A 24,069-nucleotide genomic window follows, 5' to 3' on the forward strand; every position below is an offset into this window, starting at 1 on the left:
TGTTTTATTTGAATTACGAAAAAATTCTTTTTTTTTTTTACATAATACTTATAATTGTATTTTTCTTACATTTATTGTATCGAAACAATCGATTTGTATTTCATACTAGGTGGAGTGTTCATCTCCTGGATGAAAGTTATGTAAATTCATGATAAATGAAAGGTTTTCTTTGGACACAAAAAGTTGCTTCTCTTATATGTAATTGTAGAAAACTCAAAAACATCCACAAAACTTCAAAATACGCAATGTATCTTCTTCGTGCCAAATTTGGTGAAAATCCATAAAAAAACACAAAATGCAAAACTGAAAAATCTGTGTCTCTCCCTATTGACCTTAAAACCTTCATGCCCAGTTTGGCTAAAGTCCATTTACAGTGGATGAAGTAATGGTCAAAATGAAAAAAAAAAAAACACCCATAAAATTGCAAAATGCAAAACTTGAAATTTATATGCACAACCGCGTGGATCTAATGAACCTCCACATCAGTTGTGGTGAAGATCCATCTACACTGTGCAAAACTTTTACATGAACATTCTTTAGACAATACTATTATACTTTATATTGTAACTACGCACTTCGCAGTTATACTTCTAAGTAAAAGTACATAACGCTACGTAACAAAATTTTTACTTTTGCTTGTTCCTGGGCAGAAAGTGTTATTTCTCAGTTGCTTATGCCTGAATTAAATGGAAAAGACCTATTTTTCTCTTCAAACATTACTTTTGTGACCTGGGAGCGTATAACTAAAACATGATGGGAGACTATATTTGGGGACTGATACCTGAAAGTGATTTACATTACAGTCGCAAATCTCGAAAAACTACTCACTTCTAAACATTTTTGTTCATTTTTGTATAACATAGTATAAATACATGTAAATCTTGATTCATATGTTGTTTTATTCAGACCATATGTGAATGAAAATATGCAAATTTGCCCGTTTTTAGATAGAAAATAGGATAATTTCTAAATTTCATTATCCAGGCCACAAATGCAAAGTTTGAAGGGAATAATGGCCATTTTCTGTACTTTTACAACATAAGCAATTAAGCAATAACACATACTATTCAGGTACAAAATTTGTGTTACATAGTGTAATGATCGTATTGAAAGCTGCATCAAAAGAAATATCAAAGACGCCGAAAACATTTTAGAATACAGAACAAGGAAGACAGTTAATGTGTAATTGACTTATTCACCCTTATCCAATTAACAAATGTAATACATCATTTAAATCACAATCATTTGTTGTTGCAAAAACAAAGACCTGTTGGAACGTTTCGGCCATCATAACAGTGACGTAATTACGGAGTTTAAAAATTAAAATTGTGTTTTTCGTAGCGAAAAGCTACACAATAAATTATCTGCTTTCTGTCCAAAGTGGGGAATCGAACTGCGAATTTTAGCCTTGTAAATGGGCAAAGTTACTACTTGTCTATATGATGACCAGAAATTATGAAAACTAATAATAGTTATGATGTGTGGGGAAGGGGTAAAGTGTGTTCTAAGATCTATTAATAAACAGAACAAATATAATTTCTTTCTCTAACTTTTGTAAATATTCGTGTTATTAGAAAAATAATGTAACAGTTACTGATGAAAAAAATTGGAGTTATAAAGATAACGGAATGTTTCCATATCAAAGCTCCACTACACTGTCAAACTTCAACTAAATGAACAATGTAGTGCTGTTCACTTATTACTGAATTATCAATACCTAATGTTTATCGTTATAAGGCCCTAAACTTACCGCTGGGGAAGGGGGTGTGAGTGAATGAATTTCTTAATTCAGATTTTTTGTATTTTTATTGTTTCCCAGTATTTTGCAGTGTATTATTTTTATTGTTTCCCAGTACTTTGCAGTGTATTATTTTTTTATTCTTTCCCAGTACTTTGCAGTGTATTATTTCATTTTGGAAAGCTTCATCATTAGCTCTCGCCCCCCGCTAGTACAGCGGTACGTCTACGGATTTACAACGCTAAAATCAGGGGTTCGATTCCCCTCGGTGGGCACAGCAGATAGCCCGATGTAGCTTTACTATAAGAAAAAACACTAAAAAACACATTACCTCTCGTTTATTGAAATACATCTAACAAACATATCTAAATATTTGACAGTGTACTGTAGCTTTAATAGGCCCGGCATGCCTCAGCGTATTAAGGCGTTCGACTCCCTGTCGCACCAAACATGCTCGCCCTTTCAGCCTTGGGGGCGCTATAATGTCACAGTCAGTCCTACTATTCGTTGGTGAAAGAGTAGCCCACGAGTTGGCGGTGGGTAATGATGACTAGCTGCCTTCCCTCTAGTCTTACACTAGCGCAGATAACCATCAAGTAGCTTTGCGCGAAATTCAAAACAAACAAACAAAAAGCTTTGATATGGAGACATTCCGTTATCTTTATAACTCCAATTTTTATCATCAGTAACTGTTACATTATTTTGCTAATAACACGAATATTTATAAAAGTGAGAGAAATAAATTACATTTATTCTGTTTATTGACAGATATTAGAAAACACTTTACCCCTCCCCTATACATCTGTTTATCACACTTATATAACGTTTATCTCTTAATATGACGAAGGTATCAAATTTGCATGCTTTTGTATACGTATTATTAACTCGCTAGTTGTAAAACCTATATAATCTAAATTAGATTTAAGATACATTCTATTCACATCCTATATTCCACCTTTTATAAGTAAAAATTCGATCTTTATATTTAAAAAATATTATAATCCGCACACAGGCTTAAAAAATTGTGGATAATTCAAGGGATAATGTAATATTGGAATGTTTACCGTTAAGGTAGGTTAACAGTTAGCAAATTCAATACTGTAATGTAGGTTTAAAAACTCTCATCGTGTTCAATCTCTCTAAAAGCAACATAAATATAATTTACATATCCTCTATAATGTATTTTTGTTTAAACTGTACAGGACATTCCTTAAGCCACTTTGTTTTTCATGATAGCAAAGAAATACATTCTAAGTGACAGAGATAACCTTGATCAGTCCAGATGGTTAACGATTTCGTTATTAAACAGAAACTGAAATTACTTAATGACACAACTCCTGAATTTTTTGAAACATATTTCCAAAAAAACTTACTTGCTCATTATCACTAAGGTACAATAGTTCTTTGCATAAACTTATAGGTTATTCTAGTGGTTATGTGGTTTAGAAAAACGTTGTATCAAAACTAGCACTGTACATTTCTTTCTTTAAAGTCAAATTTCTTATTTTTTGTAAAAACCCGCAAATGTTTTATAATATATTTATTTTTAAAAACACAGATAACTTATGTACTTTTATCTGAGTTCGTTAGACATCCTCTTGACGAATCGTAGAAACCTTTTACATCATCTCTGCATGGGAACCAATTAGTTTTAAAATACTATATTCATAATTCATCAATATATCATCCTTATTCAGTTATAACAATTACCTTCGTATTTTATTCTCTTTCTCTAGTTTTAATTGTGTAATTTTACAAATTTGTTATTTTCATTTACTTTATTTACATAGTCTATTTAATTTGACCACATTATTTCACTCATTAGGTTTAATAAGTGAGTGTACCTTCATTATTAACTTTTTAAGGTGAAACTTCTTCCTTATTTATGTTAGTGAGTTTTTTATTGAATAATAATCATTGAAAAATGTCATATCTATGCCACTGCTCTGTGTTTTTATACTGTTAAAAGATTCTTTACTTTTACTCCAAATAATCTCTTTAGAATTTGTTTCAACAACTGATCGTGATTTTAAAATAATCCTTATACTTTAATTTTTTTGGTGAAATAATAAATTTTAAAGTAAGGGCTAAAACCTCTTTTTTATTTTATTTAAATAACAATTTGAAAAAATTATTATATTCAGACCATCTATAAAGCTGTTCTTGTTACGGTTACTTATTCATTTTGTTTCTAAATTATTATTCCTACGTTTCATTAAAGCTTTATTATTCTCAATAGTTGTCCAGTTAAAAAGATGATTGTAATCTGTTTAGCATAGTTGCTTTCTCAGCAGTGACAAATACTCTTGAAATTGTCTTTTAATTACTTTAACTGTTTTCATTTCATTTTTTACGTTTTGTTTCAAAATGTTATAATTTTGTCTAAAATCGTGAATATTCTCTCGAACCACAAAATTGTGGAACACGTACTTTAAAACTGTTCCAAACTAGCAGAATGTCTAATCGTAGTATTCATACCTCATTGAAAAAAGAAGTGAACATTTTCTAAAAAGTGATTTTCTGGAAAGTACTGCACAGGAGAAATGTTTGCACTGATTGTGCTGATATAAACTGTAATGTTTTTATATGTTGAAAGTGGTATCCTTTACTGAAAAAATAACAGTTTTTAACAACTCCGTTATTTCACTATATTTACAAATTATATCAATATAGATATAATCAAACATGCAGACCTAGTAAAAGTCATGTTCTTTTCATGAGGGGAATGATTTTATTTAAAATTTTGTTCTGTGTTAAAAAATGGTTGTGACATTTTCTAAGTGTCTGAATCTTAAATACCCAATGAGTGAGTTTTTTATGAATTTTCGTTTGTGATGCCACTGAACAGGTAGCGAGCGATCCATTGTATTTATTATTTCAGTCATATACATATGTACGTACACACACGCTACGCCCATTATAGTAAGATAATCAAGATCCAGTTTATTTATGTAGCATTTAAGGCGCAATTTTTCATCTTTCATAAACTAAGACAAAACATAACGATTGTATATATACTGGAAATTGTGGTAGTAAAATTTATTTTTTTTTAAATTTAAGACAAAAAATTTCAATCTAAGAACGTACATAATGCATGCTGTTTGGTTAAATGTTTTAAGAACCATTAACCACAAAATTGTAAATGATAGAACACCCTTACTGTTTGGAGCGAGGGACACCAAATGATCTGTCTCTATTCTACCATTAACTAATAGTAGTAAATTAAAATCAAACGGTGCATTTCGATTCTCGCAGTGGATATAGCAAAATGTGTAACAAACAAACATTTGCTCGCAAAGTACTGTTATGTAATAACTGAAACCTTAAGTCACAGAAGTGTTGACTTATAAATTTATGGTTTCGGAAATACTGGATAAATTTAAATAATCACTGAAGAGTGAGTAAATTGTAGGACTGCTACTGCATTAAAGTTAATCAGGTTTTAAGCATTCGTAACAAATTATTAAACATTATAGCAGCAAGGCTAAATGGAAAATATAGATTATATATTTTTCTCACAAATTTTATCTTTAATTTCCGAACGAACACAGATATCTTGACTTAACTGAATGGTCGAAGACGCTTTGGGACTCAGGTGATCTTTATTAGTATTAAATATTTCCTTGATCAATCTGCTATTTATTGTAAGTAAATACTACCTCCAGTCGATTAGTTATGCGTCACTTATGATCAACGTTTTCACAGTGTGTTTATTTTAATATATTGTTCATGTTCGTTTTTTAACATATTGCTGTTCATATGTTGATATTATTATTCAACACGAGATTCTTATTTCAGTTTTCAATAAATTAGTTCCTTATACGTAATTATTTTCCCTTATCACATTAGTTTTTATGTATTAATTAAAACTTTACAAAGTATTCGACTTCTACACCTGGCCTCAGACAAATATTCGTTAAATCAGCGTTCAAATTTAACCCTATTATTAGAACAAAGAATGTATTAGATAGATCAGTGTACAACATAACCTAAAACGTCCAAAATAATTGAGTTCTTTGCCGAGAAGATGTTAATCAATAGCCATGTAAAACAAAATCTCAAATAGATCTGTAGCAGATGAGCTAGTAGTTGACTTTCTCTTTATTAGCATCAGCCAATACGGACGAAAAAAAAAGTGTTATTCTGATTTAAACTTCATATTAAACGCCGTTCATTTAGCAGCGATCTGTGAAACTTATTTGAAAGGCTGTTTTTCTTTGTTTTTTTAAATATTCCCATATCTGCTCGAGAATTCTTTGCATTAACCATCCCTAATTTTAAAGTGGCATACTAAGAAGCAACTTTTTACTAACGAAGAGTTTTGCAGCAATGGAAGGTGAACCATGGAACTTCAAATTCACAATGTTACGCGACTGTCCACGTTAACAAACATATTTTACTAAAATAATTAATGGTGTGTAAGAGTGTGTCTCGAAATTATAATTGGTTCTGTATTTCTTTCCAGAACACTTCTACTGTTGCCGGGGTTACTGTATGGATTTACTGAAGAAATTAGGAAATGACCTGAACTTTACCTACAGTCTTTACCAAGTGGAAGATGGACAATATGGCAGTCACGAATATGTAAGATTATTGTTAAAAGGCATCTTGTCTTAGTTTCAAGCCTTGCCGTTTTATGACTTTTTCGTTTCTCAGCAACATTTACTGATATTAGATTGTGCCATAATTCGTTATGCTTAGAAAAATGTATATATACCATATTTTTGGCTATCTTTGTCTTTCCTTTTTTTCAAAATATATTCAAGAGAGCCTATCTTGTGAAGCTTTTGGTTAATTGATCTTGTTTGTTTGTTTTTTTGTAAACTACAAATTGAATGCAAAAAAACGAGTAACATAAAACTGATAAAGTTTTATCTATTTTTGCATGTTAATAATTTATTATTTCTAAATTTAGTTACTAACGTCATTCATATGGATAAATATTTGATAATATTGATGAATCTAAGTAAGAAAATAATTTAGGGGGCATATTTGTATTTATGGTTGCTGTTCTTACCATCCGGTTATTCTGACCCAAACATCCAAAGATTTTAATTTTCCTTAGTTTTTGTTTACAGCTTATATCAGGGACTTTTCAAATAATTATGTGAACATTCATTTTCAACAAGCGCTCTGATTGGTGATAAGTTCTTATGCTTCATCCTTTTAAACGTATACGTGTATCCATAATAATTAAAAATAAATTGTTATTTCCTGCCAGCAGTAGGTAGAGTTTTAGAAAAAGTTTTAACATTTTATCCATGTTTGTTCCATGGTTTCTTGTCTTAATATTGAAATATACTTGCTGTTTGAGATATGACTGACTTGGAGATAATGCTTTTTTAATGTGTATTAAACTTCCACTGTGTTTTTATTATTAAAATATGTTGTTAGTACATTAAAAGTTTAATGATAAATATGTTCTTGATAACACTGTACGTTTCAAAGAGTTTTTTCTGAACCTACAGCATTCACTGAATATCAGTAACAAAGGCTAATTTTATACACAATGTAGTTTAAGTATTATAGATGTTATGATTTATTTCAATAACTTCTATAGTTCTTTAACATAGTATTTTAATAAATTAAATACACAATAATACTGAGTAAATTATAGAATATCATTTCGAGAAAAATATAATAGCAATAATCACTAAACATAGGTTATGTGAGATAGAATAATATCTCGTGGAGATAAAATAACTCTTTCTTTTTTAAATAGAGATAATATATATATACTGAAGACAAAAGACGTCTGTGTAAGAATGTTTGGAAACAAATATTTTTATTCTGTATTGAAAATATAAACATATAAAATTTAATTTTATATCTTTTTCGTCCCAATATAATACATAACTTGATTTACAAAATATGTTTTGTTGTATGTCTATAACCAACTTACAATAGCTGACAATGAGATTTACATCATGTTTGAAAAATACTGACTCCCACTAAGACCGTAAGAAAGATTTCAATTAAATGGAAAACCAAAAATATCACCTCATTTTTAGCATTGCTATGTTTTTTAATGTTATTCAATTGTTTATTAACACTAAACACAAAGGTAACTACCGCTTAGTAACTAACTTGTAGTTAAACAATTAACCATAATGTAGCCTGTCTGCTTCTTATTGTTGGTGTACATCCGAAAATTTTAAAATATATTTCTGTATTGTAAGCTCCCTTCACTTACGTCTATTTAGCAGCATCACTGTTTGATTAAAATTATAAATATCTGGGAAATTTCAAAATTTCACCAGATTAGATTCGTTGTTGTGGTATCTACTCTCTCACTATTAAAATACACAAAGTATAATAGAATGATATTGTTTCGAGAAACTGAAATAAATATTTTGGTGCTGCTAGAGGTTTCTATATTTTGATATGTACGTCTTGAATGGATAGCTAGACATATTTGTCATATCAAAGCTTAACTTATCTTTCAAGAATCACCATCTTTACAATTTCAGATCAATGGCTCAAAGAAGAAGTATTGGACTGGGATGATGGGTGATGTAGTCTATGAAAAAGCAGATATGATTGTCGCTCCGCTCACCATCAATCCTGAGCGATCTCAAGTTATTGAATTTACTAAACCTTTCAAGTATCAGGGAATCACTATATTAGAAAAGAAGGTAAAGGAAATACAAATACATTAGCAGACTTTTTTTAGTTACATTTGCAGTGATTTGAAAATCTCTGAAATCGATAACGAAGAACTACATCAATAGTCAAAAGTAATCAGATTAAACATCACTGGCTTTTACAACAACGTGTTTATATTGTTAATAAACTAAACTTTGGGAATATCGGGCAATTAACAGCTGCAAAAGCTAACTCGTCAACATAATCCGCTGAATAAAAAAAAACAACAAAAAACACGTATGTTAGGTTTGTTTTGAATTTCGAGCAAAGCTACACGAGGGCTATCTGCGCTAGCAGTCCGTAATTTAGCAGTGTGAGACTGGAGGGAAGGCAGCTAGTCATCACCACTCACCGTCAACTCTTGAGTTACTATTTACCTAACGAATAGTGGGATTGATCGTAACATTATAATGCCCCCATGGCTGAAAGGGCGAGCATGTTTGGTGGATTCGAATCCGCGACTCTCGGATTACGAGTCGAGTGCTTTAACCACCTGGCCATGCCGGGCCACATATGTTAGACTTTACTATATTACAATGTGCGTATGTGTGTGCTTTCTAATAGCAAAGCCCCATCGGACTATCTGCTAAGCCCACCGACGGGAATCAAACCCCTGATTTTAGAGTTGTAAATTCGTAGACTTACCACTATACTAGCGGGGGGCCCATATTACAATACCAGGAGTAATATGTTAGAACTATGACTGTATGCTTATTTTACGTTGTTTAAATAGACGGAAAACATTCTATTACATTTGTTAAAGCGAATTGTGTTTTCTCAGTTTCATAGTCCGGAGATTACACTGAGGCTGTATTTTTCGAGTGATTGGTATATAAAACTTATCCAAACACGACTTTGGATTATGGACTGTATTCTTCACATCTGCTTTGTCATTACCAATTCCAAGTGTATTTTGCCTTGATTACAAAGATACATTTTTATATATATTAATAAATCAAATCTTTGTTGCTGATTTAGCGCAAAAATAACAATGTTTATTCTGTCTACCACAGGGAATCGAAATCCGTATTTTAGCTTTGTAATTCAGCTGAAGTATTTCAGCGTCATGATACAAGTGTTACTTCATAAACAAATCCTCTGTTTTTATCATAGAATTGCCCAAACGTTTGACACATCGACAGTTTCGCCCGGCATTGTCAAATGGGTTAAGACGTTCAACTCATAATCTGAAGGTCGCAGGTTCGAATCCCCCTCGCACCAAATATGCTCGCCCTTTCAGCCGTGGGGGTGTTGTAATGTAACAGTTAACCCCACTATTTGTTGGTAAAAGAGTAGCCCAAGAGTTGGCGGAGGTTGGTGATGACTAACTTCCTTCTCTCTAGTCTTACACCACTAAATTAGAGATGGCTAGCGCAGATAGCCATCGTGTAGCTTTGCGCGAAATTGAAAACACAAACATCGACAGTTTAGCCGGATTATCAAGCGTCGTAACAATTCTAATTATAGTTACAGATAATGTTTTTGGTTCTTATTCATTCTGATAAATGAAAAAGTAAACTTTTATAAAATTATGTTGTTCTGCATAATTGTTTGTACCATACGCTACTGAAAATTACCTAATAACACATCTTTAACTATTATTGTTTAGATAGCTGAAATGCATGCATACCCAAAGTTGGTATATTTGTGATGCATACATGTAATCTGTTTCATATATGCAAAAGGGTTGCAGATTTTTTCAAAGTATGGGATAAAATAACGTAATTATCTTACACATACACATGTTAATTCTTTTGCAGCAACCGAAGAGCTCCACTCTTGCGTCTTTTCTTCAACCTTTTGAACAGACGCTTTGGATACTAGTTATGGTTTCCGTCCATGTTGTTGCATTAGCATTGTACCTATTGGACAGATTTAGTCCTTTTGGCCGGTATAAACTTCCCAATAGTGAAGCTACGGAAGAGGATGCTTTAAATCTTTCCAGCGCCATCTGGTTTGCATGGGGAGTATTACTCAACAGTGGCATTGGAGAAGGTAATTTGTAACCTAAAGTATTACATTAATTTATCTACGGAGAAGCAGTACAATATAGAAACAATTCAAGTTCATCTTCTTTGTTAATTTCAATATATATTCCTAACCATTGTTTATAGTTTAATTTGCTCAACTTCTGCCCTCACTTAGAGTGAACGACAAATAAGTAGTTGACAAAATAACTGTATGACAGAGGTATTTCTGACATATCGCAGGTACACCACGTAGCTTCAGCGCCAGAGTCTTGGGAATGGTATGGGCAGGATTCGCCATGATAGTTGTCGCTTCCTATACTGCCAACTTGGCTGCATTCCTCGTCTTAGATCGTCCGGAAACATCTCTTACAGGGATTAACGATGCCCGGGTAAGCCAACGTTTTCCGTTTATCTATCACACGGCAAAATAACGAAGTTTTATAATATGAACTTATGTCACTCATTCGTTTTTGTGTTTCTCTTGGTCATTTAGCCTGGGACGTGACACTTTTAAGTGACCTTACAAATGATAAAAATTTAGACATTTTAAATCAAAGACAGTTAATGATGCTATTTGATAAAAATGTCCAGTTTTAGGAGGAAATCTGATATTTGAAACTTTTATCGATGGTTTTACATTTATTAAGTGATCAAAGTTTCACGTGGATGGTGCATAATACCCTGCTTGTCATCGTTTTTTTGTTGATATATTTTTTAAATTACTTGTATTATTGAGAGTTTTAATAGAGAATATTGCTGGCATATACACAGAGAATTAGAAAATCATTTTTATAAATACACCAACTTTTGCTCATCTTTGTCAATAAAAATCTTAAGTGATGTATGATTAATTATTATATTTAAATATGTCTTTCCTAAGCAAGAGGACATTGTTACATCTGAATCAGTGACTCTACATTATTTAACAAGACGATTAAATCATATTTAACTCCTTTTTTTCTATTCCTAAATCAAAGTGACTTGTTTATAAAACGTTCAAGTCATTATGTTTGTTTGAAACTTTACAAGGCAGTAACCTTGTGGTTGTTCCCCATATATAGCTACGTAACCCACTAGAAAATTTTACTTACGCCACAGTAAAAGGAAGTGCAGTCGATATGTACTTTCGACGACAGGTGGAGCTTTCCAACATGTACCGAACGATGGAAGGAAAGAACTATGATACAGTGGAAGAAGCCATTGCTGCCGTTAAATCTGGGTAAATTTGAAATACCTTTGTCCTTTTTTCACTTTTACAAATAATTATTGTATTAACGGGTAGATATGGCGTCAATCTAAATTGTTTGCGGCTTAATTTTAAATTGGTTTTACATCCAAGTTTGGCACAGTAACTTCTATGTTTAAACGCTTTTTAAACGCATTCTCTTAATAACCTAAAACAATTCGGAAGTTTAGGATTTAACTACTAATAACATGTCGTAAAGACAATTTTAGTAACGAAAACATTTTCTTCTTCAGAAGAAAATTAATTGATTTTTAATCGCAAACATTCCTGTGAATTTTGCGCTTGGTCAATGACAAGTTTAGAAAATTACGACGCGAAATTCACGATTTGATTCCCTGCGTTGAATAGAGCGTATCTAGCCCATTGTGTTGCTTTGCACTGAAAAACCAGCAAACGTTCCTATGAATCTTACTGACTACTTATAAGTTATCACGATTTGGAAAATTTACAAGTTTTTACAGATAAGCCGTCTATCATATTTGAGAAGGAATTTCCGAAAAACAAACTTTATATTCAAGCTAAAATTATTTTATCATACACTGGTGTTCTGAGAGTGATCTCATAAATATTGTAAATTGAGGCATTCTTTTCTAAGGAACGAATGCAAAGCCTACCGAGTTACTAACAGTAGAAAGTAAATGAAACCGACAAATCAAAATGCTATAGTTTCACAATGTGTAGTGCATTCAAATGTATCTATTTGAAAGTGATGATTTCCTGACTAGAAAAGTTCTAGGCAATTTAATTTTAGCATTGTCTTATGTGTGGTTTACGTGACAAATTTCTCAATGCTAACATTATGTTACTAAAGGAAAAGTTGAAATAAAAATTACAGAATTATGGAGTGTTAGGCTGCTATGAAACAATCACATTAATATATCTATATAAATATAATAATATTGTCTGTCTTATGTATATGAAACTACTTCGCAAGGTGTGAATGGATCTTCACCAAGATTTATATGGAGGCTCATTTGGTCCATGCAGGGGGTACATCCAGTTTTCCAGTTTTGCATTTTGCGGTTCTTATGAGCGTTTTTTAACCATTGATTCGCCCCTCTTGATAAATCTTCACTAAATTTGGCATGCAGATTTGTTGAATCAAAACAGAGATACGTACAAATTTGCGATTTTACATTTTCTGTTTTTCACTTTTTCATGGGCGTTTTTGCGATTTTTACAATCACATATAAGGGAAGCAATTTCCGACCATGGGACGGTACTCCAGTTCGTATTACAATAGTGAGTTTGTGTATGTGTTTTCTTATAGCAAAGACACATCGGGCTATCTGCTGAGTCTACAATAGTGTGATTGAATAGTGAATTTAGAAAACTTTAAAACAAAACGTGGTTTTTTATCATATTACGAAACAATGGACATTATAATCGAGACACAGGAAATGTCAATTCACGTTCCTTACGTATTTTTATATAAGACTTCAAGCACCTACATCTTCAGTCATCTGACTCAGAGCTTTCGTTGGTTTGCTTTCTGTAAAGATATGTAAACGACACTTTCCGCAAGACTATGGTTATGTAAAGACATGTAAATGACACCTTCCACAAGACTATGGTTACAAGTCTTGACGATTTGAAACGACGAATTTCAGTTGCTGCTCAAACGGAAAATATCATTTAGATTCCTACTGAATCAGTAACAGGACATGCATGAAGATTAAATAGTTCATAAGTGCACGACTCATAAAGATGACAGTTTTAATATATTTATCTTTATTTGTTTATTTTTGAATTTCGCACAAAGCTACTCGAGGACTATCTGTGCTAGCCGTCCCTAATTTAGCAGTGTAAGACTAGAGGGAAGGCAGCTAGTCATCACCACCCACCGCCAACTCTTGGGCTACTCTTTTACCAACGAATAGTGGGATTGACCGTCACATTATAACGCTCCCACGGCTGAAAGGGCGAGCATGTTTGGTGCGATCGGGATTCGAACCCGCGACCCTCGTATTACGAGTCGAACGCCTTAACACGCTTGGCCATGCCGGGCCAATAGATTTATCTCGAAACCTGCATGCTTCTATCAACAGTGCATGGGATCGGACGTATAGCTATGTTAATTACAATGTCTACCGACATTTATAAAGTTCAATTTCGCAGTTGTTTAAATATCGGATGCTCTGTTATTTACCTGCGCAGATTTCGAAAATAATACTCTTTTTTTTCATCACATAAAGATTTCTACAAACCGGGAATAAAAAACTCTTACTTAGATAAAATTGTTATTTCATTTGCCGAAATGAACATTTATTTCTATGTTTGTTATGTTTGGGTTCTAGAACGATCGATAAGACTCTCATGTCGCGATTGGTCTAGAGAAATCTATAACTAGTGTTTGTCTACACAAAATGTGATCCACTTCCAATGAAAATGATTCACTTACTTAAAAGCACATATGACGCTAAAATAGCTGTATGTGGTGGAGTAAAATTAACACTATTTTCAAATTCAGAGTACAGGTATTGCTATATAACAACTAAACATTTCAAGACAATAACTCAGATCTGTATTATTAATAATAATACTTGTTGGTCCCTCGTTTCCTTTATCCCCCCTAGTGCACAGTGGTATGTCTGCGGACCCGCACTGCTAAAACCAGGTTTCGATACCCGTGGTGGGCAGAACACAGATAGCCCATTATGTAGCTTTGTGCTTAATTTTAAACAAATAAACTTTCCATTTAAAATATAGCGGTTATCTAAATAAAATACAGTAATAAATTAGTAAAGTTGGACGTTAGCAAATACGTTATCCTTGTAATAGAAGTACACTGTAACTTTTCAAAGAAATCACATGAACTATATCATATTTGAGGTGGAAAGATATATTTAACTTTCATATTCATTCGCTCCAGCATGACCGCACATTTAAGATGAAAGGTTTTAAAATTTGTATACGAACATTTGTGTAATACGTAACCTTTCCTTTGGTTTACAGAGACCTCAACGCTTTCATTTGGGATTCCTCTCGGTTAGAGTACGAAGCTGCACAAGACTGTGACCTGGTTACAGCAAGAGAACAGTTCGGGCGATCTGGATATGGTATAGGGCTACAGAAGAATAGTTTCTGGGCTGATCAGGTTACTCTAGCTTTGTTAGAGATGCATGAAAGTAAGTCAAATGTTTTTAAAGAGTATCATACCTGAAAATAATAGTTTACGTGAAATATTTTTACTTTTCTCTCTATAACAATTTTGTTGCATATATCAATTTGTAAACATTTGTCTTTATAAATTCAAATAACATTTAAATAACAGCACAGAAGAATTATATAGATCAGTTGCTATAAATTTAATTATATTAATTCGATGTTTTCCTCTTCTTGCGTACTCGAACTATATCTTTGAAGCCACACCAATTTTGTGAGGGATAAACGTAATAGCTTTTCTCTACGAAATGTAAATTAAACACACTAAATCTATAAACATTTGATTTAAAAAAACGTATTATCAAGCACAACGACTTAAACCACTAAGACTGAATTAGTGGTGCAGCTACTTTAAAACATCGCAAATGTATTCTTCTACTTTTTTCGATAACTTATAAAACATATCTTTCCGTCTGAGCTCTAATTTTTATCTTGATTACCTGTAATTATTGTAGTTGTGGCATTTTAAATTAAATTACGAAAAGTTGTTATCTACTTATCCATTTAATATCGGCATACAGTTTGAAGTTCTTCTCAGATTGTGTTCTCATATTTCAAATGATTTCTGGTCACTGCACCACATTATTTGTTTAAGGCGGGTATATGGAGAGCTTAGACAACAAATGGATATTATCAGGAGATGACAAATGTGACACCAAACACGAAAAGTTTCCTGCTACTCTCGGTTTAAAGAACATGGCGGGTAAGTAGACAGAATTTGTATATTTTGAATGTTCATGTTTAAGATTTGAAGTAACTTCCAAAAAAAGTAGTTACAAGTACAAAAAAAAGAAACAAAAAACGAGTTTAGACACATTTTATTACAAGAGGTTCATATTAAATCAATATAACAACCTTGTACAATTGTTTATTCGTAATAACTTAAGAATAAATTCTGTAAGAAGTTTATACATTTGAGCGGTATCTGTGCTTCATATATACAAATTTTATAAATAAATTACAAATATTAATAGGAATTTAAACTAAAACTCTCACATAAACTGTGTAGCATTCTGGTGAAGTTTCTAGTATATTCTGAATTTTAGTTCCAGCGTGAATAACAATAGCATACAAAGTACATTTCTAGGAAAACGTTTTCAACAGATTATATGACACAAAGCAGAAATTATAAAGAAGAAAGTTTGGTTTTAATTTCGTGCAAAGCTATTCGAGGGCTATCTGCGCTAACCGTCTCTAATTTAGCAGTGTAAGATTAGAAGTTAGGCAGCTTGTCATCACCATCCACCGCCAACTCTTGGGCTACTCCTTTACCAACAAATAGTGGGATTGACCGTCACATTATAACATTATAACGCTTCACGGCTGAAAGGGTGAGCATCTTTGATGTGATGGGAATTCCAACCCGCGACCCTCGGATTAGAAGTCAAGCGCCTTAACCACCTGGCCATGCCGGGCCTAACGATGAAGGTATTTCAATTGACAATTTAAACTGCAAACATTATAAAAATGTAGAAGCTTTTTTTATTAGCAAATTATACAATTGATGACTTTACAGTCGAAATTATATGGTTAAGATTAAAGCCAACAGATACGTATGGGAGATAAATATCCGGAAATACGTATATGAAAGATTGTAAGATTACCAGTCTCTCCAAGAACGGATCGTCTTACTGTTCAGCAAAGAGATGGATATGCCGAATGTTGTGTACTGTATAAACATGAAGTTGTTCTTACCGTTTACCAAATACGTAGGTGTTGTGTTATTGCACATAAAGTAATTTGATACTTTTATATTTTTTAGGTGTATTTATTTTAGTTGGAGCAGGAATAATTGGAGGAATAGGCCTTATCATCATCGAGATAATTTACAAAAAGCATCAGACTCGCAAACAGCGCAGAATGGAACTGGCTCGTCATGCTGCTGACAAGTGGAGAGGAACTGTAGAGGTGAATCATGCTCCTAAACTGTTAGATGGCATCTGTAGGGATACGTGACATGATAATGTTCTTTAGTAAGACTGATAAGCTAAAATCTTAGCCAAATCTCTAAATTATATATATGTATACTAATGTAAAGGAAAGTACTGTAATATAATAACACTGACTATAGTACAGCCCGTCAAAAATGACGGTGTAAGTACTTCCACTCTCAGCCCAAAGTATACCCTAACTTCACATTTCATAACTAACATAAATGAATAAATATTGCGAAAGAAAATTTGATCAACAAAGAAGCAGATAAATGTAGACAAGGCAGTCAAACGTCTGTATATTCCTTCGTGAGTCAATCAAAATTGAGATTATTCGTGACATATTTGTAGAATAATTATTTGTCAAAATCAGTTGGATTAACAACTAATATATAGAAAACCTAGTGCGTTTTAGTAACACTGCATTTCAACAGTGGCAAATATGTATTGTCGCTTAGCAACAAAAGTATAACCTATTATCGTTGTTAGTCTATGCACTGACAGTATAAAATGAAATGTATAGACTACGAAACTAGAAAAATATTTGATTTCTTAATTTAGAGTCTCCGTTGAGTGAAGAGGTTTGTTTTCTATTAAAAACGTCGGCGATATAAGATAAATATTTTAATTAAAAATGACTTAAGTTTTAAACTGAACGTAATTCAGAAACGACTTAACTTTAAAATTCATGATAACTCTTATGCACTTGGTTCTAGGCTAGGTGATTTCACATTACAACTTTATTTTAGAATTATTATATCAACACTCACTACACTTATAAGGTTTCACAGAGTTCTTGCATCCCCATCACTAAAATAGTAATAGGCAAACAGTAATGGAACTGTACTATCTTAATAAATGCATTTTGACTTTAATGACTCCTTTTATTTCGAGAAATGAAAGAAAATCAAACGTGATGTGACACACACTAGCCTTTATACACGTTAGGTAAGTTACACTTTTAATCAAATCGCTAAATAATATGTATAATAGCATAAAAAAGGCTATAGTTTACTACGACTGGTAATGATAAACAATACATGTATGTGTGTGTATCCATAATGTTATTAAAGAAAATTCTGTACCTTAGAAAGATTGTTAAGTTATACTATTGATCCAAACGTTAACTAATGTGTACAATAACATAATGGAAAATCCAAGTAATTTAGCAAGACTGGTAAGTTATACACTTTATCAAAATGATTGGTAATTAATATCAATTCAATATAAACTACCTACTTAGAACGGAACTAAAAATCAAAGCTGGTAATGAGTTTAAATACACTTTTATTACTACTTGCTTATAAAGTTTAGAATGTATTGTTTTAATCAGTGATCTCGCTGCTAAAGATAATTTCGGACCTAAATATCTATAATAACATAAAGAATGAATCTACTATTAAAGAATGAGTCGAGTCTTGAAGAATTAATTTTTCTTGTTAAATCAATTTTAGTACCAAAACAAAAACATCTATATTCTGTAATTTCAATCCCATTTTTATCGGCTTTTTATCAAGAAAGAAATTGTCTATCTGTATGAAAAATAGATATTTTTTAGTTTTCATATCAAAATAGCATTAACTGAGTAAAAATATTTATAAGTCCGTCTGTTGTAAAAAAACAACAACAGCTGATCCTTATTTATGGCAGCCTTATGAAACAATCTTTAGAAATTTGGACTGAATTATTCATGTACATATATTCATAACACAAAATCTGTTCGTATTTTATGTGTTAATGTATTGTATAAGATATTTTATATTGGTGAGTATAACGTTTTTCTTTCATAAGAACGCCCGTAACATGGTTTGATATAGAACTATTACAGTCTGCCCTCTGAAAGTGACACTTTGCATTAACCCATACAGCTGTGGCTGTATGTAACAGATTGAATGTGTTTTCTTACAAAAAAAGCCACAACGGGTTGTCTACTGTGTTCACCCCGCCAAGGAGAATCAAAATCCCGACTTTAATATTGTAAATCAGAAAACTTACAGCTGTCCCATCGAGAAAAAGCTGATTGAATGACTGAACATCAACTTGAAATGTATATAGCAGATTGTGTGAGTTAACATCAGTCTTTACAACTGTGACTGTATGTAGCAGGTTGTGTGACTTAACATCAGTCTTTACAGTTGTGACTGTATGTAGCAGGTTGTGTGACTTAACATCAGTCTTTACAGTTGTGACTGTATGTAGCAGGTTGTGTGACTTAACATCAGTCTTTACAGTTGTGACTGTATGTAGCAGGTTGTGTGACTTAACATCGGTCTTTACAGTTGTGACTGTATGTAGCAGGTTGTGTGACTTAACATCAGTCTTTACAATTGTGACTGTAAGTAGCAGGTTGTGTGACTTAACATCAGTCTTTACAGTTGTGACTGTATGTAGCAGGTTGTGTGACTTAACATCAACCTTTAAAACTATTTTTAAAATGAGACCCAAAACTCGAGCGCTTTCAAATCGTTGACTATTCTTCTTCAGGAAAACCTTTACTGCGACTGTACGTAGTATATTGAGCAGCTTAACATCAGTAACAGTTTTGATGTCTGATTTCTGTTTTGTTTTTCAACACGAAATAAAATTTCAACTGTAGAAAGTCTGTCAGTAAAACTTTACAGTTTTGAATTACATTGACATTAAAATATTTATGTACCAGCGAGAAATAAACAACGGATCCCATCAACTTTGTAAAATCGCCAAATTTCATTTTTTTGTCATAAAAACATAGAGGTTAACAATTAACTAGAGATTTGTTGTTTTTTTATTGCTTTAAGAACCTTATCCGATTGTGATTGTTAGTTCTTGTTGTATCTAGAAAATGTTTTAAATATTTTAAAACAGTGAAATTTACTCTGTAGTGCTGATTTATATGAATTATTGTGGTTTATTTAAGTTGAGCTATCGTTTTGTTAGCTTAGTAAATCAACTCACTTGTATACAAATCGGTAGAAAAACTATTCTCTTAATGGTACTGACACTCAAGTTTTAGCGTTATAAGCCCTCAGTTTTGTCACTAAACCATCGGGGGACATTTTTTCAAATATTAGATAATACAGATATTATTTTCTTGGTGCATAGATACACATAGATTGGTTATGTGCACTTTGTTCACCGCAGAAATCCAACCCCAGATTTTTGCGTTGTAGTTTCAGAAACTTCCTTGTAACCCAACCGGAGTGAATAAAATACAGAAACTAGCAATAGCCCATATATAAAGAATTAAGTTGAGTTTAAGTTTAAACTTTCTTAACATCATTAGGTTTTGGCACAAAATATGTTCGACTTCGTAAATGTTAATATATTTGTTATTATCAACGATTTTCATAGATATTAAAATACTTATAGTTATCATGGTGATGGGGAATTACGACTCCAATTCACCTAAATATCACCTCTCTCAATTAAGATGTAGTATAGATAATTAATTACTCGTTGTTTTAAAGACGGATTTCGTAATGCAATTCCTGATAACATAAACAGTTTTTAATGTCACAAAAATATGTTTAACTTAAGTTACTCCACGTCTGCAGCCGATATTTTGCATGCACTTTAAGAAATTACGGTATACCTTATACCATAAAAATCATCTTTAAATCAATTAACAAGTAACTACCTACACATAATTATCAACATAATGTGCAATCTCTACATTACCTATGAGTACAGACGTTGTTTTAAACAAAAGTATTATATAGTTGTTTATCCTATTTTCTAAATATTAATTAATAAATATAACTTTTATAGGTGTTCAATGAAAACTGCAATATTATAATACTGAACAATTCCTAAGGTTATTATTTTTTTATTTTCTTCTGAAACTAAGTCTTCGTGAGTGACGTAAGTCTATTTTACCTAAGTTTGTATAAATTCATATTTCCATTGTACAACAATTTTCTAGCGACTTATAACTATATTTGTTAATCTCTGTTAACAGTAGCTTACAAGAAAACAAACGTTCTTTTAACAAAGCATCAAAAATTTATTTTCATTCCATCTAACGTCTTTTTGTATAAATTTTATAGAAGTTAAAACAACATAAGTAATCGCGTCTCACAAAATTTCTCAAAAATACTTTTATAACACATAAATGCAATGAAAGAAAGCATCTAAGGAAAATGAACCATACCCAACTTTTCTCCGCGTCTCCTCGCTTGCTTTACGATTACAATAGCACATTCCCCATTTTCCTTATAGCAACATGTCTAGTCTACCAGAAACAAGATATAGGCTCGTGTGTAAGCAGTTTATAGCTTCAACTAGCAGATTCTCACTGAAATATCTCAATTTTTCTAAAAATACTGATGAATGAATATAAAAGTTGTCAACTCAATCCTTAGGATCAGAGCGTATATACAAGATTACTGTCAATTGGACGGTTTACAACCGTATATTTCTATTCTGTGTGTTATTTCAATAAGGAAAATTGCATCGCGCTTGCTTTTAAGCTAAAGAGACCGACTGCAATGCATTGTTGGCAAAAATGTTTGGCTTTCGATGCAGTGCGTGCAACCTATACAGTAGACTGCTCAGGTTCATTGAATAGCCACGGGGATTTTTTTCCGCTGGATGCCACCATTCTTTGTCATTTTACTGAGTGCAAAAAAAAAAAAAGACCGTTACCAAAGTGAATGCTTTTTTACGTTTCATTTCTGTAAGAAGTATCAAAGGGTAGATATTAAATTCAAGTCAATTTATTCGATATAGTATAATAAAATCATGCATATATATAATATCGACATAAATAAAAGGTGTATAAACCAACAACAAATACACAGTACTGTGCAAAAGTGTTAGGATAAGAGAATATTTTGTCATTCTTTCTATTTTATAGGTTAATTCTTCCATGCTATTACAGAATGTAAATTTCAACGCAATAGTAACACTTCACTGAACCCTGTTGACAAATGAATGAGCCAGGGTAAGAATACTTATCATTCTTTAGAATTACCATATATTTGTACAAAGGGCATGTCATAAGGGTTCTGCTTGAATAAACGTACTGATAAAATTTAGGGTTTGAAATAACTGTCATAGTACCCCATGCAGTGTCTTAACTTGTAAAGAAAGAGGCTAGCAAAGAGATGGCATATGATGCCAGTATATGCCAGAATAAATCAATTTAATAACACTCTACAACTAAACCTTCATAAAAACGATATTTGACACTATATATTAAGTTATATATATTAAATGTGCAGTTAACTAGCAGTACAGCAGTAGATTCGCATAAGCACTTTACGTGGTGCTGGTTGGACACTCCGACAAATGCTGCAGACTTGAAACGATCCCTAAATACTGTAAAGTACACCCTAGATCGTGACACCGATACACCTAAATTTGGAAATAGGGAACGGAGAGGCAGAATACTTAAACTCATTGATATTGGTGTTTAGTATCTTTGTTTATGCAGCTTTCGGAATAGAAGAAAGACTGTTACTGATCTCAAGTATGAGATTAAACCACCATTACCAAACGACAGAAAAGTGTCCAGAAGACTCGATGAGAATAGAATATTTGGTTGTGTATCAGTTAAAAAAAACCTTTACTTCAATCTCAAAATATTCTCAAGAGACTGTAATTTGTGAAAAAGTACAAAACTGGACTGTTGATGACTAGAAAAGGATTTTATAGACGGATGAGTCCAAATTTGAAATATTTAGTTTAAAACGTTGATTGTACGTTCGGCGGAAGAAAGACGAACTATTCTTATCTCAGTGTATAGCATGAAGCAATGTGGTGGTTTTGGGGTGTTTTTTAGGCTGGAGCGACAGGAGATATTTGCAAAATAGATAGGATAATGAACCAGCGTAAGTACCATCAGATATTAATTAATCCATCATAGTACATCCAGTTTTTTGTGTATTATTGGTCAATGATTCTACTACCAAGAAGATAATGACCCCAAACACTCATCCAACCTATACAGGAATTGCTTAGTTAAGAAGGAAGCTGTTGGAGTCAATCAAATTATGTAATGTCTTCACTGAGCCCCAACCTCAACACTGTTAAGTAAATCTTAGATTTGATAGACTGTAAACTCAAAAGTTACTTCCAAAGAAACTTGGAGTATATATATGGGAGTATATTAGACACACCTGAAGTAAATTACAAAAGGACACTTTGATTAAATCTGTTGCAACAATGCTTGGAATACTGTCTGCGGTTATTAAAGCAAAAAGGGGACAAAACATTTTAACTGTTTGCTGAACCCAAGAACTTCCATTAAGTTTCTGTTGCACTAAATATGATTTACCTTCCAATGTTCGTTGAAAATAGCCTGAAATTCAATGTTCGACTTTATTCTAACATTTTTTTCATGTATACTCAATTATATATTTCTCTTAACGCATTTTTTTTCGTTCATGCTCCTATCTTCAAAATATTTCTTTCAATCAATCTACGGAAGAAGTCCTGTTTGCTTGCTTTCTTAGTATAATTTCCCTCACAAAAAGAAACATTTTTGCTCTGACAATTCCGCACATACAAAGACTAACGGATCGATATCGAAATTTTAGGAACTACAATGTACTCAAGGAAACAATTTTTTCCCTTTTCTTTGTATAATTACTCATTCAGAAGAAAATTAGCATGATGAACAGACAATAGAGATGTTTTTTATTTATTTATGTGGTACTCTGAAACAAAAAAAAAATTAATAATTTTCACTCTTCTGCAATTTTTAATGAGTTTTTCGTCTATTAGTAAATATCCACTGAAACATTTATGATTAGGTGTATACGAATACTTTCTGTAATCAAGAAACCTAAAATTTACCTTAATTAGTTTTTAGGCTTATAGGACAGGTCTGATTTTGTTTGTTTTCAAGCAAAAACGTTTAGCTCCTAGCTCCGTTATCTCTTGACCGATTTGAGACCTAATTACTGTTTCGGACTCAGGAAGTCAAACTCCTTCGATTAATGTTTTCTTTGTCCAAGGCCTCATAGATTAATTTACCCTAATCCTGCCTGAAACAGTTTCAACTTGAGGATAGTCTGGTAGAGATCCTATCGAGTGATAAATTTAAATCGGGTATACACGCGCTTTAGGCTTGATAGTGCACAAAAATATAGTTAATAAAAAGGAAAAAAAAGTCTCATATATTAATTTAATCTCATCCTGCATAAAAGAATTTCAAGTGCTTCGGCTAGTGATTGTTCCATTTTGTTTGTTTTTCAAAGAACATTTATTTTTAACATAAAACCTTTTTTTTTTCTGAACAATTACGTTTGTGTACGCTTTATACACACCAAATAAAGTGCGTGTAAAAGGGTGAATTGTTTGTAAATATATCAGAATAGGTATTTTCTATTTATTTTTTGCCCTTATTAAATTATTTGTAATTACGTTTCTGCTATTAAATTCAATGTTTAA

General features: G+C 32.2%; 2 protein-coding genes across 3 annotated transcripts in view; one reads left to right on the forward strand and one right to left on the reverse strand.

Annotated features, from left to right (window-relative positions):
• Positions 1-24,069, forward strand: part of LOC143247321 (glutamate [NMDA] receptor subunit 1-like) — a 117,386-nt gene that overhangs the window by 85,653 nt on the left and 7,664 nt on the right. For both annotated transcript variants that reach the window (XM_076495176.1, XM_076495167.1), the window contains exons 11-18: positions 6,204-6,322; positions 8,209-8,373; positions 10,144-10,378; positions 10,594-10,742; positions 11,415-11,572; positions 14,555-14,727; positions 15,360-15,467; positions 16,527-16,672. In XM_076495176.1, coding sequence (XP_076351291.1) covers positions 6,204-6,322; positions 8,209-8,373; positions 10,144-10,378; positions 10,594-10,742; positions 11,415-11,572; positions 14,555-14,727; positions 15,360-15,467; positions 16,527-16,672 — 1,253 coding nt within the window. The remainder of the gene's footprint in view (positions 1-6,203; positions 6,323-8,208; positions 8,374-10,143; positions 10,379-10,593; positions 10,743-11,414; positions 11,573-14,554; positions 14,728-15,359; positions 15,468-16,526; positions 16,673-24,069) is intronic.
• The window catches only part of LOC143247329 (UPF0046 protein T07D4.2-like), a 44,287-nt gene continuing 36,785 nt past the window's right edge, over positions 16,568-24,069 (reverse strand). Inside the window, exon 5 of the mRNA XM_076495236.1 lies at positions 16,568-16,704. Within this exon, the coding sequence (XP_076351351.1) occupies positions 16,694-16,704 (11 nt within the window). The 3' untranslated portion in view covers positions 16,568-16,693. The remainder of the gene's footprint in view (positions 16,705-24,069) is intronic.

This window comes from Tachypleus tridentatus, chromosome 1, assembly GCF_004210375.1.
Source record: "Tachypleus tridentatus isolate NWPU-2018 chromosome 1, ASM421037v1, whole genome shotgun sequence".
Taxonomy (NCBI): Eukaryota; Metazoa; Arthropoda; class Merostomata; order Xiphosura; family Limulidae; genus Tachypleus; species Tachypleus tridentatus.